This window comes from Symphalangus syndactylus, chromosome 17, assembly GCF_028878055.3.
Source record: "Symphalangus syndactylus isolate Jambi chromosome 17, NHGRI_mSymSyn1-v2.1_pri, whole genome shotgun sequence".
NCBI classification, from domain to species: domain Eukaryota; kingdom Metazoa; phylum Chordata; class Mammalia; order Primates; family Hylobatidae; genus Symphalangus; species Symphalangus syndactylus.
Genome location: NC_072439.2, coordinates 88,883,945 through 88,902,208, shown reverse-complemented (window position 1 = coordinate 88,902,208; position 18,264 = coordinate 88,883,945). Strand labels below are relative to the sequence as shown.

At 45.1% G+C, this 18,264-nt stretch overlaps 1 protein-coding gene and 1 long non-coding RNA gene across 2 annotated transcripts; one reads left to right on the top strand and one right to left on the bottom strand.

The window, feature by feature from the left end:
- Nucleotides 1–5,731: 5,731 nt before the first annotated feature.
- Nucleotides 5,732–16,226, top strand: LOC134733338 (uncharacterized). Its single transcript, XR_010116799.1, has 5 exons — nt 5,732–6,071; nt 9,514–9,839; nt 13,196–14,081; nt 14,615–14,788; nt 15,285–16,226. It is a non-coding gene; the product is annotated as an uncharacterized lncRNA (long non-coding RNA).
- On the bottom strand, nt 10,873–15,829 carry RTP1 (receptor transporter protein 1). The gene is made up of 2 exons (XM_063622324.1): nt 15,528–15,829; nt 10,873–13,758 (listed from the first exon to the last, which is right to left on the bottom strand). Exons 1-2 carry the CDS (start codon nt 15,797–15,799, stop codon nt 13,239–13,241), a joined length of 792 nt encoding a protein of 263 aa, XP_063478394.1. The 5' UTR covers nt 15,800–15,829; the 3' UTR covers nt 10,873–13,238.
- Nucleotides 16,227–18,264: the final 2,038 nt, after the last annotated feature.

Genomic DNA, 18,264 nt, shown 5'->3' with positions numbered 1-18,264 from the left:
CTCTGAGGAATGGGGTATTAGGATAAAGCAGTGTGATGACAATGGGAAGGTGTTTCGGGCCTGGACGGTAGCCAGGGTGAGTGTCTGAATGACAAACAGATCAGCATGGGCAAAAACATGTCTTCCCTGCCAGCATCTTTCAGTCCCAAAGGAGACCTCTACAAAGTAAGAGGTGCCCCAATGGATACCAACAGGCCAGCACCAACCAGAGCAAGCCTGGGGATCCGAAGTTCACAGTGTAGATATAGACCAGGCCCGTGTTCTCAGAAGATGCTGACCTAGTTTGAAAGTGAGGACTCTCTTCTCCCCTTGGGCTATTTGTCCTGTGACGTTATCCCATCTTGCCCATCGCCTGGGACCATCTGGTTTATTTAATCCATGCCAGTTAAATGCTCACGTGTGGCCCAGGCCTGCCAGTGGGATCCAAGACAACGGAATCCTTCTTTTAACAACTCTGACAACATCTCCCTTTGGTCGGAGTTTGCATGTCTGACGCCCAAATCCCTGATAGCAGTCTGGGCCTCCCACCAAGTCTTTTCATTTGAGTGCATTTTAAAATTATGAAGTACTTCAAGTGCACTGAAAAAAAAAAAAATAGAGACAAAAATCCACCTCCTGCTCAGATTTGATGAAACAATGTGTCCCATGCAAGGGACATCAGCAGGATTCCAATACGAGAAGTAGTTGGTGCCATGAGAGAGAAGGAGCCTTGGGCCAGTAGACAGAGCTCTGAACCTGGCTGTGAAGGTCTGGATTCCAGCCCTCACTCTGCTCCCAAGGCTCTGAAAGCCCCAGGGAATCCTGCTGTCTGTGCCTCAGTCCCCACAGTCTCCCTGTTGGTTTCTCCTTATTTTTCCAACCTCTCTACATGGGGATTCCCTGGGCTTAGCTCTTTGGCCTCTTTTCTTTCCTCTCTACCCTCACTCCCTAAATAATCTCATCTAGGCTGACGACATTTAAAACCACCTAAATGCTGATGGCTCTCCAATTTCATCTCTAGCTTGGGCACCTCCTCTAAACTACAGGCGTGATATTTCAACTGCCACCTTTGCATTTCTCATGTTTAATGTCTAACAGAATGCCCGTGTCCAAAACTGAGCTCCTCATTTTGCCCCAAAATTTGTTCCTCACAGCCTTCCTCATCTCGGAAAGTAGACACTCCATTCTTCCAGTTGCACAGGCCAAAAATCCTGGGGCGTCTTTGACTCCTCTCTCTCTCATACTGCACATCTGAGTCACCAGCAAATCCTCTCGGCTCCACCTTTAAAGTACATCCAGACTCAACCACAGCTGCTACCATCCTGGAACAGGTCACTACAGCCTCTTGCAAGGAGTACTGCTGGAGCCTCCTGGCTGATATTTCCTCTTTCATTCTTGTATCTCTATGGTCTATTATCAACTTGGTGACAGTAAGTTGGGTAACATCACCCTGCCACTCAGCTTCTCCAGTGGCTTCCTATCTAATTCAGATTAAAAACCAAAGTTCTGACAATGACCTGATCCCCGTTACCACTCTGGTCCTACTGCACACATTTGCCTCCTCATGTACGAACATTTCAGGATGCTCCTGCCTCAGGGCCTTGGCACATGCCATTCCTCTTATTCGTTTCCTTCATCTTTTTTTTCCCCCAGTGTCATCTTCTTAATAAGGCCTTCCCTCACTACCCAATTTAGATTGTAACTTCATTCCCTACCCTTCCTATCTCCCTTGCCTACTTTGTTCTTCTTCTTAGTATGTAACCCTATCTAATATACCACACATCTCAACTTATATTGTGTATTGTCTAGCTCCTCTATCCACAATAACAGCAGTTTAGTAGCTCTTCTCTCTGCCCTATCCCCAAGTGCCTAGAAAAATATCTGACACATAATATGCACTCAATAAACATCCATTAAATGAATGGATCTTGAAAATAGGGAATATTTTATTACATTCTGTAAATATCACTATGACCCTACTAAGATGGTGATGTAGGATTATTGGGCTTGTTTTAAAAGAAGTGAAAGGATAAGAAAAAGACTGAAATTTCATCACTACCACCCAAGTTCTTGTATAAGACAACACCCCTCAAGGTAACTGCCTTTAAAAACTTGAATTCCTTTAGAGAAAAGTCAGAGAGTGAGACATATGTTTGTTTCCAGATAAGAAAGGAAAGAAAGATGTTATGAAGGTTTCAGATAAGAGGGTCAAACACCAAACCAACCTAGGCAGACTGAAATCCTGGGATAACAACCAGATGACCTGTTGGAAGGGTCAGGGTTAGGACACCATTCCAAATTCCCCTCCTTCCCCAAAATAGGGCTAAGTAGCAGTTTGTGATTAAGGTCAAAGCTGGCAGAGACCCTTCAGGGCACTTTATCTGTTTGCTTTACAAATAAGGAAACTGATATCTAGGGGAGAGGAAAGACTACGTCGCCCAAGGCCAGCAGCCTAGATAATGGTTAAACCAGGTCTGAAACCAAGGTTTTCTGACTCCTAGGCCAATGAGCTCTCCTATACCACAACCACTAATGCAACCACCTCCACAGGACTCTGTAACGGCATAGTCGTATAACAGGCAGATTTCACCTCCCTGGTGCATGTGGCAGTACCCAAGCAATGCCAAAAATGACTCCAAAGGAAATTCCTTAGCTGGGAGTCCCACAGAGAGCCAGAATAGGACTTGGAAAAGAACTAAATTCCTCTGGGGTATTCCAGCCAATGGGAAGGGAGCCCAGAAAATTACTGGTGTTTTCTGTTTAAAGAGATTTTTTTAAACAGCTATCTTTGAAGAATGAAGAGTGGCCATCATGCTTCTGGAAAAATGAAATCATTGCTTTGAAATAAAAATTAGGGAACAAAATAAATAACTCTACGGTTAATAAATAAACCATTTCAAAGCTGCAAAGTTAACCCTTGCCTTTTTTTTTTTTTTTTTAAGTATTTACCAACCAAGCTTAACTGAAATCACAGAGAAGAAAGAGCCTTTCAGGACTCAAAGAGGAAGCTGCAAATTAAAAGGGAAAGAGGATGAAAGAAGAGCATGAGCATTCCGTGAGCTTGTGCCCTATAGCAGGCATTATCACAGACAGGGTATTCTTTATTCCTGGCAATAGCCCTCCAAGGCAGATAGTATTATTTCCATTTTGATGAGGAGGAAAATGAGGCTTGCTTAAGGTTACAGAGCTGGTAAGTAGCAGAACCAGCACTCAAGTGTTTTCTGACCCCAAATTCACGATCTTCTCTTACCCCATGATACACAATGCTGGTCAAGTTTCCTAATTTGTCTGGGCTTCAGTTTCTCATGTGCAAAATAAGGGCCCTAGCTCAAAGCATCTCTAATTTGTCTTACAGCTCTGATAGTCTGTGGACTTACTATGTCGGACATACTCCTTACTTGGCCGTCCTCTCAGTTCTCAAGGCTCCTGATCCCCAAGAGGAATCCTCCCATTGAGCTGGTCCTCTGTCCAGATGGGCATGAGGAAAGCAATAAAGGTAACAATTTTTCCCAACCCTACACCAAGAATTTCAGCCTCTGGAACTATAATTCAGTGCTTGTAGTTCTCTTCCTAGCTTGAACATCAAGACAAGCAAACAAAAGCTCCAGTGGGAGAGGCCCGGAATCCAGGAATTTCCCTGAGGAGTTTATTTATAACATATAAGACACATCTAACAAGTTCATTATGTGGCATGTGGCAATGTGTGCAAAGAAAGAAACATCACAGAGAAATCTTCGCCGAGACAGGAGCAAAGCCCATGTGCAAACCCAGAATTCCCCATCTGTAGCAAGTATAAGAGGTAATAAGAGAGGCAGGTGAAGCCTCCTTAGATTGAAACATCTTCCTAGCAGATCAGGAAGAGTCTTGGGAAACAGTTCTGGACTAAAACTAGGTGAGACCTGGATGCTTTGCTCTACCATCACCTGACAATAGGCCCTGGGGTTAGTTACTCCCACACTCTCATCACATTTTGTCATTTTTGAAATGAAGTGATTGAGTCTCTAATGGTTCTTCCAACTCTAACATCCCATGATTCTGTAAATACTTGCTTCCCTAAGTAGACTTTGAGAATCATAAAGTCTTACAGTTGGAAGGGGACCCTATGAAATGGAAAGCAGAGGGAAATATACATGTTCTTAGCAGGAGCATCTATTCTATTCTTGAATGGATAAAATGAAGAGGAAAGAGTGTAGGCTGGAAACGGAATGAGTTGGAATTAGCCTGGCAAAGAGAAAAGAGGAACAGATGGAACAGCATGTGTGAGGTATCATTATGGCCCTGTGTGGAGGCTGGGTTGTAGGAAGACAAGAACAGGGAGAACATTTGAGTGTGTTGCAGTGAAATGGCAGATGAGGCAGATCCAAACCCATGTTCCCCTCACAGACCATTAAAACAACCAGAAACTCGATGAAATTAACTTTATAGGAGTGTTGGAAAATGGTAAAAGGTCCACAGCAAAGAAGTGAATGCTCAGTCAAGAAAAAGCCACGTTCAAAACATCAGGAAATTCATGGTGTTTTTATTCACCCTTGACCCACCCTTTCCCTGGTGTGGCACAGGGAGATGCAGCAGCCCATGCCCAATATCCTCCCTCAGAACAGAAGGAGCAGATCAGACTTTATTTGCAATGTTTTAACATCTTTGTGGGGCTGCCTGGAGGGCTAATCTCCCTCTTTAACCTAGGGTCGCAGGCATGGGAGTCTGCTTTAGAAAGCTTCCAGGAAACTACAGACCCACAGACACCTGTGGCGAGACATTACAGGTGGAGCTACACAATAGATCATCTAAGACCCAGAGGAGAAGCTGGAGTGAGACTCTGGGAAATGAAGACATTCAAAAGCAGGCCTGTATACTGGGAAATTGAAAAAGCCATAGACCCAGGCAAGATGCATGCTCATAAAAGAACGGAAAAGACTTTAAGCTTTCACCTCTAGCTGATCCCTAGGTACAGGGCACACCCAGCTAATTAGTGAAGGGCTTCTCTGGCACAAAGCCAGTCTGCAAAGACTGGAAGAGGTGGCTGTACTCCAAATGCCCCATTTTGAACAACAACAAAATTATCTAAAGAATTGAAAGCAAGAATTCAAACAGATGAATCATTGTCCACTAATGTTTGTGGAAGCATTATTCACAATAGGCAAAAGGTGGAAACAATTCAAATGTTTTTCAATGGATGAGTGGAGTTTTAGGTATCCTGTTAGAATCAACAAAAAACAGACTAAGAGAGAAAATTGGTACCAAGGAGTGGGGTACTGCTGGTAATGAATACCTGAAAATTTGGAATTGGCTTTAGAATCAGGTAATGGGCAGAGGCTGAAAGAATTTGGAGGAGCAGTCTAGGAAATGCCTAGATTCGGATGAAGGCTTAGAAGACAAAAAGACTAGGGAAAGTTTGAAACTCTTTAGAGATTGGTTAAGTGGTCATGACCAGAGTGCTGATGGAAATATGAACAGTAAAGGCCATTCTGATGAGGTTTCAAATAGAACTGAGGAACAAAGTATTTGAAACTGGAATAAAAGCCATCTTTGTTATAAATTTGCAAAGAACTTGGCTGAACTGTGTCCACACTCAAGAACTCTGTGGAAGGCCAAACTTGAGAGTGATGAGCTAAGGTATCTGGCAGAATAAATTTCTAAGCAAAACAAGCAGCTGCATGGTTACTTTTGGCAGCTTACACTGAGGCTGAGGAACAAAAAAAAATAATTGGAAGAATTTATAATTAAAAGGGAAGCAGAGTGGAAAGATTTGGAGATTTATCAGCCCAGCCATGTAAAAAGTGAAAAAGCAAGGATATAACCCAGAGGCCATTTGCTAAAGAGATTAGCATGGCTAGAAGGGAGCCAGGTGCTATTCCTCAAGACAATGGAAGAAAGACCTCAAAGCCATTTCAGAGATCTTCAAGGCTGCCCCTCTTATCACAGACCCAGAGGCCTAGGAGGGCAGAATGGTTTCAGGGAGCAAGCCCAGGCACTTTCTATGTGCTTTCTGCCCAAGACCACCTGCAGACTCTGTGCCCCGGCACAGTACTCTGAGGCCACCCCAGCCAGAACTCAAGCAGGCCAAGGTGTGGCTCATGCAGCAGATCTGGAAGGTAATTCATAAACCTTGGCAGCATCCACATGGTGCTAATTCTGCTGACTTGCAAGAAGCAAGAGCTATGGAGGCTTATTAAGCCTTCATCTAAGTTTCAGAAAATGTCATTGATAACCTGACAGCACAGACAAAGACTTGTTGTGACAGTAGAGCCACCACAGAGAGCCTCTACTAGAGCAATGCCAAGCAGAAATGTAGGGTCAGAGCTGCTGCAGAAGGTCTTCAGTAGGGCAATGCCTCATGGAGCTCTGGGAATGGAATTCCACCAAGACCCCACCCTGGAAGAGCTGGGTGGACGGACCCCAATCAAGCTTTGGAGGCAGAGCTTCCCAAGGTTTGTGGGGCCCAACTCCCATACCAGTGTGTAGCGGATGCCAGAAATGGAGTCAAAGGAGATCATTCTGGAGTCTTAAGACCCAATGTCTACTTTCCTGGGTTTCTGAGTTGCTTAGAGCCTGTTACCCCTTCTTTCTTTTCTATTTCTCCCTTTTGGAATAGGAGTGTATACCGTATGCTTGTCCCACCATCATATATTAGAAGTAGATATTTTGTTTTGATTTCACAGGCTCATATATAAGACTTAGGACTTTGAACCTTTAAGTTGCTGCTGGACCAAGTTAAGACTTTGGAGCTATGCAGATGGAATATATGTCTTTGTATGTGGGAAGGACATGAGTTTTGGGGGGCTAGGACAGAATGCTATGGTTTGAGTGTCCTCTCAAAAACTCATATTGAAACTTCATCCCCAATGTGGCAGTATTGAAAGGTGGGGCTTATAAAAGGTGATCGGGTCATGAAGGCTTTGCCTTACAAATAGAGTAATCCATTCATGGATTAATAGGTTAATGGATTAATGAGTTATCATCGGAGGAGAACTGGTGGCTTTATAAGAAAAAGAAGAAAGACCTGAGTGAGCACATTAGCATGCTAAGTCCCCTTGCCATGTGATGTCACCTTGTGATGCCATAAACAGTCCCCACCAACAAGAAGGCCCTCACTAGATGCAGTGCCTCATCCTTAGACTCCTGAGCCTGCATAACTGTAAGAAATATATTTCTTTGCTTTATAAATTACACAGTTTCGGGTATTCTGTTGTAAGAACAGAAAATGGACTAAGACAAAATAAATAAACAAAATGTGGTATATACATTCAAGGAAATACAATTCAACCTTAAAAAGGAAGGAAATTGTGATGCATGCTTTAATACTACGTACCTTGAAAATATTATGCCAAGTGAAATAAGCCAGATGCAGAAGGACAAATATTGTGGCTATGACGCCACTGGAAACATGAAGTCATCGCTTGAAATAAATATGAGGGGAAGAAAATAAATGACTCTATGTATTAAAGTAAACCAGGTAAAATAGTCAAACTCATAGACAGAAAGTTGAATGATGGTTGTCGTGGGGCTGTGAAATGATTTGATAGTTTCAGTTTGGGGTGATGAAAAGGTTCTGGAGATAAACAGCAGTGATGGTTACACAGCAATGTGAATGTACTTAATGTCACTGAATTGTGCAATTAAAAACGGTTAAAATAAAAAATTTTATGGAACACCAGAGGGAAAACATATTTTAGAATGAGTTAGGACATGTTGACTTTGAAATGCCTGTGAAACAGTCAAACAGAGAGATGTCAAAGAGAACATAAATGTAAGAAGTCCAAAAGAAAATTCATGCCTTGAGATGTATATTTGAGTCATTAGCATACAGATATTAAAGAACACAGAATAGATTCAATCAGCCAGAGGACATGGACAAATATGAGAGGATCAAAGAGACTAAGACTTGGAATTGGAGCCTAAAGAGTACCAACATTCAGGAGGCAGGCAGAGGCAGAGAAACCTGTGAAGAAGAGAAGAAGGAGACAGAAAAGCTGAAGGTAAATCAGGAGGGTGCGTGTCCCTGAAACCAAGTGAAGCGAGTGTTTGGAGTTGGTCATTAGTGTTGAACTCCTGTGAGAGGCCAAGAAAAATAAGGTTTAAATGTGTTCATTGTATGTAGCCATAAGATGCCTGATTGTGAGCTGGATGAGGACAATTTCTGCAACATTGTGGGGTGAACGCTAGCCTGCAGAATTAACTGGAAGTGTAAATGTGGAGGCAGCCTATGAACAGTCCTTGAAACATCTCATTGTAAATGGAAGGAGAAAAGGCAGGATTTGGCTGGGCCTGGTGGCTCATGCCTGTAATCCTAGCACTTCAAGCAGCTGAGGCAGGTGAATCACCTGAAGTCAGGAGTTTGAGACCAGCCTGGCCAACATGGGAAAACCCCGTCTCTACTAAAAACACAAAAATTAGCTGGGCGTGGTGGCAGGCACCTATAATCCCAGCTACCCGGGAGGCTGAGGCAGGAGAATCGCTTGAACCAGGGAGGCGGAGATTACAGTGAGCCAAGATCATGCCACTTCATTCCAGCCTGGGTGAAAGAGCGAAACTCCATCTAAAAAAAAAAAAAAAAAAAAAAGGAAAAAGAAAAGAAAAGGCAAGATTTGGAGGGGAATGTGTGGGGTTGAGGCAGTCACTTCAGCACAGAGAACAGAGAAGTTGAAGGTCCAGGGAGAGGGCAGATGGAGCTCTGGTCTGAGCTTTCATCGTCAGAGTTGACCCAATGGAGAAGTCCTGGTGTATCAGTCAGAGTCCTTTGGTTGAAACACACAGAGATGGCAGCTGATTTAAGCATAAAAGGGAAAGTATTGAAAAGCTATGGGGAAAGTTCACAGAATCAGAAGAGTGGAGAACAAGTCTCAGCAAACGACAAAATTTGGCCATGCTGTCGAGACCATCCTGGCCAACACGGTGAAACCCCATCTCTACTAAAAATACAAAAAAATTAGCCGCACATGTTGGCGGGTGCCTGCAGTCCCAGCTACTCGGGAGGCTGAGGCAGGAGAATGGCGTGAACCCGGGAGGCGGAGCTTGCAGTGAGCCGGGATCGCGCCACTGCACTCCAGCCTGGGCGACAGTGCGAGACTCCATCTCAAAAAAAAAAAAAAAAAAAAAAAAACAAATTGGCCATGCAGGGGATATGAATAGCAAAAACAATAGAAACAATTTTATAATCATGTCGGGGGCCACCACTGGAATTGATAGGCTCCATCCATTTTTAGTGTTTTTATCACTTTGCTCATCATTGAAATTCCAATCAACTTCTCTTAGGGCATGTGCTCCTTGATTGGGAGTTGAGGGGAGGTGCAGAGTTCCTTGATATCCCACCACGTTATATTGCATGGGGGACAGGTAATTCCTAGAAAAGGAAGTCAGAGTGCTATTTTTAAAGAATGTGGAGTGGATGTGGGCCCGCAGAAAGAAACCCAACCAGAACAGGACAGCAAAAGTCAGAAACTGGAACTTGTACCTTGAGAAAGTCAGAGCAAGGACACTAACCTTGCCTTCTGATACCCTTTCAGCACTTACTCATTCATGTTTTCACTCAGTTAGTGTACCACAACCCAGAGTAGAGGGAAGTTAACATCCTATGGGGCAACCTTCAGCTATTGGAAGACAGGAGCCAGGGATAGATAGCCCTTTACCCACAAGTGATCTGGAGATGCATTTCAACCGGCTTCTCAGATGGTTCTGTGGGACTGAACAACCCTTCATCAATGGAGATGGCCAACTTGACAAGGCCTCCTTCCATTGGATTTCCCTCCTGCTTTGCTGTGCTCCCCCTGTCTTACTGCAGCTTTCTGAGGTCATGCTCCCCAGTCAAGTACTATCACATAAACCTCTGCCTTGACTTCTGCTTTCTGAAAACACAGGCTAAGGTAAGCACAAGGCAAATCAGGAGAAAGAGGGTGGGGTGGGGGAACAGGTGACAGCATGAAGTAGAAGGCCTGAGAAGAGCATCTGAGTTGAGACTTGAGCCAACACTTGAGGAAGGTCAGAAAGTAAGACAAGTGAATTTCTTGGGAAAGACCATTCCAGGCAGAGGGAACAGGTAGAAGAAGGCCCTAAGCACGCACATGCCTGTGTATTTGGGGAACAGCAAAGAAACCAGGGTAGCTACAGAAATGCGGGCAAAGAGTACTAGAAGATGTCAGTAACATGGCTGAAGCCACATCATGTTTGGCCTTGCAGGACTTAGCTTTTACAGAACACAAAAGGGAACACAAGAATGGCAGGATCTGACAGGTTAAAAGGATTGCCCTGGCTGCAGTGCTGAGAAAAGATCTGTATGGGGAATAGGAAACATCCTCCCCTGCGGGATCCCGCTTGTGAGAACCAGAACCAGAAAGTGAAAAAAAAATCACTTTTGAGGGAGGCTTAAAAGGAAAAAGTCTTCTTTAAAAGGCAGAACTATCCAAAGATGGCATAAGCTGCCTTGGGTGGTAATGATCTCCTGTCACTGGGGGTGCTGAAACACAGGCTGGAGAACTTGTCATTGGAAAGTGTGTAAAAATGCTTTATATGGGCTAATACAGGATGGCACAAAGACAGACTTCAGAATGCTTCATATCATAAAAGCATCTAAGACCCAGAGACCCAGAGAGAATAATGACCCCCCTAAAGTCCCAGCAGAACCCAATTAAAATCAAACGAGGACCCACAGCTCCCAATGCAGGGTTCAGGGCCCTTCACATGACCCCATGCTATCATCTTAAAACAAAACAAAAATAAAAACAAAACACTGTTCCTACTTCAAGTACCTTAATTTAAACTGATTTGCTTTGGGATATATAAGTGCAAGACCTAGAAAGAATGAGTGGTGAAGTGAGAAGGAGACTCCAAATATTGTCACAAGCATAATATGCTAGAGAGGTGAGGATCTGGCTGGAGATGGCTCAGCTTATTGGTTCATTTATTCATTCAATACATTTTTATTGAACATTTGTTATGCATTCAATAGAGGTGGATGAAATCCATGGAGTCTATGCTTTTTGGAACTTACATCCTAGCAGGGATGAGTAATTATAACAAGTTTTATGAGTGTCCCAGTAAGGGTGGCAGAGCTCAGTGGCAAAGACTCTCAGAGCAGAACACAGCCATTGTAGCAGCAAACCTGCAGGAGCAAGGGAGTGTGAGGGAGGGTGAAATCCCCAGAGCACAGGTTGGGGAGTCTGTAGGGCAGCTAGAGAAAGCAAAGCTGAGCCCCAGTCCTAAAGAATCTAGGGCAAATTATCAAGGAAGATCTCAGGGCTCATTTTTCATAAAACTAGATGCAAAAGGAAGTCTATCCCTCAGTTAGAAGGCATTACACCAGGCAGTACAGGTCGATCACCTGGGTGTTTTATTCTAATTCAGATGCTCAGGTCCCACTTCCCCCAAATTTTGATCCCATTGGTCTGGGGTAGAGGCTAAGTACTTATATTTCTTTAAAATCTCCCCAGAATTTCCGAAGTACAGCCGGGGTTGAAAACTTCTGCAGCAAGCAGAAATGTCTGAGAAACCAGAGAGCACCCCCTATATTCCGCTGCACCCACAGTATTCATTTCTTCATCTAATCCGCATATTCTGAATACCTACTATCTAGCAAGTAAATCAGGACTTGTGAATGAAGTAAAGGAAGCCATCGCTGCTTACTTGAATTTGAGCCAGGATAGGAGTAAAACTGATCTTATGCTGATCCCCTGAATGACTGACCTCCATCCTTCCTGACTGTGGACAAGACTGGCCCAGAACTGGAGCTAGATAGAGCCTCATGTGGCAGTTGGTGGGAGGGGGGCGCAGAAAGGAGAGAAGGGTAGACAGGGTGGTGGGATGGAGGGGACCAATAGCTCATTACAGATCAGGGACAGTGGGGGAATCTCAAACACACATTAATGACTACTAAGCCTTACTGAAGATATCCTGTCTTTATTAAAGTGTCCTATCTTTATATAAGTGATCCCCCTTCCTCCATCACTACAGATGATGACTTTCTATTAAAGAGGAGAGTAGTCAAGCTGTTAACACAGGTGGGGTAAATGAGGCCCCTCAAAATTGCAGCTTGCTGCCTTTCCGCATCAATTCCATTCCAGACCCCCATTGTCAGAAAGTCTTCTCTCCTCCCATTTCAAGCCATATCACATCTCATTTTAGAGCCTTGTAAGGCTCTCCCACATATCTGTGCACTTCCCCATGGACAAAGCATTTTACATCTTTAACGCCCTCTCTCTTGCTGAAGATACCCATCCCTGTGGCTTTAGGGGGACAACTGATCTTTGGCAAGAGGCCTCAGGCTTGACCAATGTGGGAAAGCCATTCAACTATAATTTAAGCAAAGAACCCAGGAGGCCAGGCCCCTGCTCCTGAATTCTGGCCATCAGCACTGCTGAGAATCTGCTGGACTTGGTCCCTGCACTCTGAAGACCCTCCATTATAATGCTTCCCAGAGATTTTGTGCTTTGCTTCTAAAACTCTGTCTGCCCAAACCTCCCCTAAATTCTCTGCCAGTTCATACGCAGTGGGTGAGAAGCCTAGCTCTATGAGACCCCACCCCAACCACCATCTTTCAGGCAGGCAGACCCCAGAATCTGCCCTGAGTGGAAAGAAGCTGGAATCTGAGAAACAAAAGCAAGAGACCCTGTGTACCTGGCAGCAAAGGAACAACCTGATCTCCCACCTCTTGCACTTCAAGGGAAACCTCTGCTGCGTGTGTGAAGGCAGAATCACAGATGAGGCTCTCAGAGTGGGCAAAGAAGCTAATTTAAGGCTGCAGCTGGAGAAAGTGGGAGATCATGCGGGGCAGGGGTGAGGGACTAATAAAAGCAAGGTCGAGCTCATTACTGTGGAAAGCCCTTTTAACATCACCCAGTCCTCTAATTTTCAAACGTTTGAAAAGTAGTTAAACTTTTTTTTTTTTTTGGTACAAAAATCTTAAATGGAACCCCATCTAAAGTAAAGCTGTTCTGATCAAAGCAAGAGGAGGAGGTAGGAGTTGGAGGATGCGTGGTTAGACCAGGAGTTGGAGACACCCACTAGCTTAGCCTACTTTCCAAATCCAAAAGTCCCTGAGGCACCTATGCAGAACTTTGGGGTCCTGGGTTTCACTGTGATAAACCAATGATCTCGCCCAAACCCTAAGTTTTATAGATGGAAAAACTGTATAATTTGTCCAAGAGCCCCACTGAGGCAGTGGCATCACCAGCGCTAGAAGTTGACACTATTCTCAACCCACGTCTCTCCTCTACCCTTCCATCAGCTAACTGGCACCCTCGACAGGCTCTGGGCCCAACCACGGAATCTTATACGGAGCTACGAAAGGAGAACTGCAGGTAGATGATCAGCAGCAGGACCGTGGCCCAAAACAAGCACCAGGGGATAGAGCAGAAGTTCCAGCCTGAGCCCGTCTCGTCCTGCGACTTGGTGGGGCTGGGCGCCCGGGAGAAGGTGTAGGTGGTCGCCTCCTCCTCCAGCAGCTGCTCGCTGGGCTTCCAGTGCACGATGCCCTCCTGACAGGCCTCGCAGAACTCTCCACGGTGCCGCCGCTTGTCCTGGCGGCCGGCTACGTGGATGCGGTACTGGCCACCACGCTCGCCGTAGCACTGCTCGCGCAGGCTGGTGATGAGGTTGTCCACCAGGCCCTCGATGTTCTCCTCCAGCATGCTGGACTCGTCCAGCCGCGCGGTGCCGCACTCATAGCACAGCTGCTTGAAGACGCGCATGCGCACCGAGCCGGCCCGCTGGGCGCGGTCCAGGAACATGTGGAAGAGGATGACCACGTAGGGCGACTGCCAGGTGTGCCAGCACCAGGAGCAGTGGAACCTGAGGAGACGGGAGGAGAGGGGGGAATAGAAGACGGGCAGAGGAGGTGGAAACAGCCCTAGGAATGGGGTGAGAGGACGTGGGGGCTAAGCAGAGCCTGGAGGTGGAGGAAGTGTGTTGCCGGCGCCCTGGGTTCATTAGCTTTCCCCAGGAAGCCACTCAGCATTGCGAGTGCCCCTAGGACTAGAGCAGGTTCCTCAGGATGTCACCTGGCATCCAGCAGTGCTCTACCTCCTCAGTGCTTTCCAGAGGCCTAACTCCCTCCACCCCAGAGCTGGGCGTCATTCTTATTCCTCATCTGCAAAATGCACACGGTGCACTAGGTGAGTCCTTCCTGCTCACACCAGATAAGAAATACATAATCCATATGCACATTTCTATCTGTTAACACTGACTGTGAACAGGCTAGATCCAAATCAGGAGAAAATGACACCATTACTAGCTATCAGCGTCCAGGCCAGTGCCAGAGTTAATGCATCACAAGGCCTGGAGGTGGAGGCAGTCTGTGCCCAGATCCCCAAGGCCTGTAGTCTCCCAGGCCTGACTGGGGCCAGCTGGGGATTACAGGTCCCCAGCCAGGTCTGGGGCAGCCACAAGCCCTCCCCACTCAGCCCCCACAGCCTTCTAGGTCTTCAAGAAGCTCCTGAGTCCCGCCTGTAAGTGTCCAGCCCTTGACACCCCTCCTGTCAGCCGGTTTAGGAGCTTCACATTTTCATTCTCTTCTTGTTCACTCACATCTTTTAGGGACTGTTTCCTCCTCTCAGACCAGACTACAAAACCTGGATTGAAAAATGTCGTAACTAGAGGGACCTGGAAATCACCTAATTAATCTTTTGTTTTATGCTGAGACAAAGAGAGTGAGAGAGGCATCCATGTACACACAGCTAGAGGCAGAGCCAGCGCCCAGCACATAACAGGTGCCCAGTAATGTTTCCTGAATTGAAGTGAATTGGCTGAACCAAGGCAGGCAGGAAGGCCTTGCTTCTGACTTCCAGGCTGCACCACTCAGCCTCCCCATCTTATGTCAAAGGTAAGCCCCTACACTCTGAACCCACGAACAAGAGTGCTAGAAATTCATCTCAGATAGTTTTTACATACTAATCACCTAGAACTCTTCTTGAAATCAGATTCTGATTCAGGTCTAAAACGGGCCCAAGATTCTGCTTTCCTAACAAGTTCCTGGTGATGCCGATCCTGCTGCTCTGTGGATCACAGGCTAACTTCTCACTGTGCAAAAGGAGAAAGCCAGGTCCAAGAAGAAAACTGAGTTCCTCAAGAGCCATGGAGCCGATGGTAGAGCCAGTTTATGGCTCATCTCATGTATTCAATATTTTAAGTGAAATTAAGTTGAGTTAAATAGATTTAAACTGGTCCCAGGACCAGAGCACAGACCTCTCAACCTCCAGTGGGCCTCAAGCCCTTCTTCTCCGGTTTTAAACTACTTTTTAAGAGATTGTTAAAATAGAAAATATGTAAAATGTCAGTGTATAGGACTCATACGTATATTCTATGTCTTTATTTTCCAGATGGAAAAATTGTGACTCAGAGAGGAAGAGTAACACAGGTGATCAGTAGAAGAGCTGAAATCCAACTCAAGTGTCCTAGTTCCCAGTTAGGGACTCTTTCTCTGACTTCCAGTCTACGCCAGCCTAATAGTGAGATTGAAGCTAAACACTTGGGTTCTATGTAATCCTCCTCTTCTTGGAAGGTGCCCCAGAGCTAGGGACCTAGAGGCAGCCTGCAGGGATCCACCTTCCTGGGCTACTCACCTGCCTGAAGCATGCAACTCCAGGTACTGCTTCCAACCAGGGCTCAGCACATTGTGCTTGAGGTTGGGGTCTATGATGAGGTCCCAGCTGTCAGCCGGCTTTGCCTCCTCCATCTTCTCATAGAAGACTTTCTTCCACTCATCTGTGGTCACGCTTTTACACATGGTCTCTTCAGTAGTGAGGGACGGCAATTTCCACTTTAGTGAGAACACGGAGAGTGAGGGTAGGTGCAGGGCAGGGCAGCGTAGTCTCCACGGTCTAAAAATCCTCATCGACAAGACCAGGGGGAAGCAGGACCCAGCTCCCTCCTTTGTCCGCAGTGGAACCTGTTTCCAAGGCAACCAGGCAGGGCGCCAGAAGACAGAGCTTGGGGAGGAGGGAGTCTCTGAAGAGGTGTTTCAAGGCCCTGAACTGAGATTGCAGAGGCAGAGTTTGTGGGTCTAAATGATCCAAGAAAGAGTGGGGGACCTGACCAGAGATTGAGCTTCAGACCATCTCACCCTGGCCCGGAAAGAGTATGGGGAGGTGAGGACTTGGGAACTGGCTCAGTTTCACCTTGCCGCTCCCTTGAGGCATCATCAGCATCTGGCTGCTATGGTAACCATGATGCCTTAGGGAGCCAAGGAGAAATGAGGGATGGGGAGATGTAAATTTGTTAGTAGATGGAGCAATAATAATAAACTCTTTCTCGGCTTCCCCTGCCATCTTGTGACCAGCACTTTGCCATTTTCAAAACACAATTGAAGGTCTCTTAAGTTATGATTACTATTGCTGCAGTACAGATCAGGAGCCTGGGACTCACCTAGCCTATAAATGGCAGAGCCTGTATACAAATTCAAGCTGTTGACCCCAGACCAGTTCATTAATTCACTCATTTCAAACATATCCAGGCATTTGGGTAGGGTTTGCAGACATGTGCCAGGCTCTATGTCAGTGCTTGTAGCTGACTGTGTACCCAATTACTGTGCAATAGGATCCATGCTGTAATGGCCTTGTGCAAGAACAGCCACCTGTGCACAAAGGTAGGAGCATTGCATCAGCCAGGCAGGAGCAGACAAGATTATTTCCAAGCTGATTATAGAAGTGCAGAAGAGGAGCACCACCCACAGGCAAAACAGCCTTTACTATAGATGCCTCTCCTGCTATTTTTAATAAATTATTTTTTGTTTTAAAAAATCACATGGGTTTATTCTAGAAAAATTACAAAATATAGATGAAAGAAAAGAGAAGTAAGACTCTTCCATAATACCCCACCCGAGAAGACTACTGTTAACATTATGATATGTACATCCCGCTTACCATTTTTCTGTACATGTACATGTGTATATGTGTGTGTACATACACACATTCTGCGCACCACATACATTCTACATACCACATTGTGACATTTTCAAAAAATAATATATCATGAATATTTTTCTAGGTCATATTCCATAGTAGTATATTATAGGCTACCTATATTCTGTTATATGGATAGGCATAATTTATTTAGCCCATCCTGTCTTTTAGGGCATTTTGGTTTTATTTCAGTTTCTCACATTACACTCTTGCCATCTATTTGTATACAACTTGTTGACAAAGCTCATCACAAGCATTAGAGACAACACTTCCTACAATTGGAAAACCCATCTCTTGACTCCACTCTGTCCAAAAGCTTGGTGTGGCTAGCAGAATCTGAGCAGGCTCTTCAAACAGTATGAATTTTGGACAGCCAGCAGATCTTGAAGTTTAGTGATGAAAAAGAAGGACCTAAAAATCACCCATCTGATACCAGAAACCATCTTCCAAGTGCTTCTCCTGCCGCTTCATGAATGTTTGATGCCTTGATTTACACTATTTTAACCTCAGTTTATTCATCTTCTCAGTGGGATAATAACAAAACAGTATCTGCTGTGATTAAAAGCAGGGGCTCTAGAATGGCTTGCCTGGTTGTTTGTTGTTGTTGTTGTTGTTGTTGTTGTTGTTTTTGAGACAGAGTCTCACTCTGTTGCCCAGGCTGGAGTGCAATGGCACAATCTCGACTCATTGCAACCTCCACCTCCCGCGTTCAAGTGATTCTCTTGCCTCAGCCTCCCAAGTAACTGGGATTACAGGCATGTGCCACCACACCTGGCTGATTTTGTATTTTCAGGAGAGATAGGATTTCACCATGTTGGCCAGGCTGGTCTCGAATTCCTGACCTCAGGTGATCTGCCCGCCTTGGCATCCCAAAGTGCTAGGATTACAGGCGTGAGTCACCGCACCTGGCCGCTTTTTTAAAAAAATTTCCATATAGCCTTGTAGGTAGAAATTCTAATATATGTAATCTGTATCTTTTCATCCTAGTAAAAACACATGTTAATGTTTTATGTGAATATATTCTTAATTTGCATAGTAACAGCAATCACCATATAGCACTTACTATATAGCAATCACTATATAGCACTTACCTGGTAAGTGCTTAGGAAGCATTGTTCTCGTGCTTTATAAATATTACCTTATTTCATTCAATAACAACCTTGACAGGTAGGCAATATCAGCAGCAGCTCCATTTTACCGATACGTGAGCTAAAGTCTAGAGGTTAGATAACTTGCACAAGATTTAACAGCTAATAACTAGTTGAACTGAGACTTGAACCTATACGACTGTCTACAAAGCCCCAGCTTTAGCCATTGTGATGCTCAGCATGGAATCTAGAACATAACATCTGCTAATTAAATGTGTGTTTCTTCATCATTCACGTGGCCATTACAGACC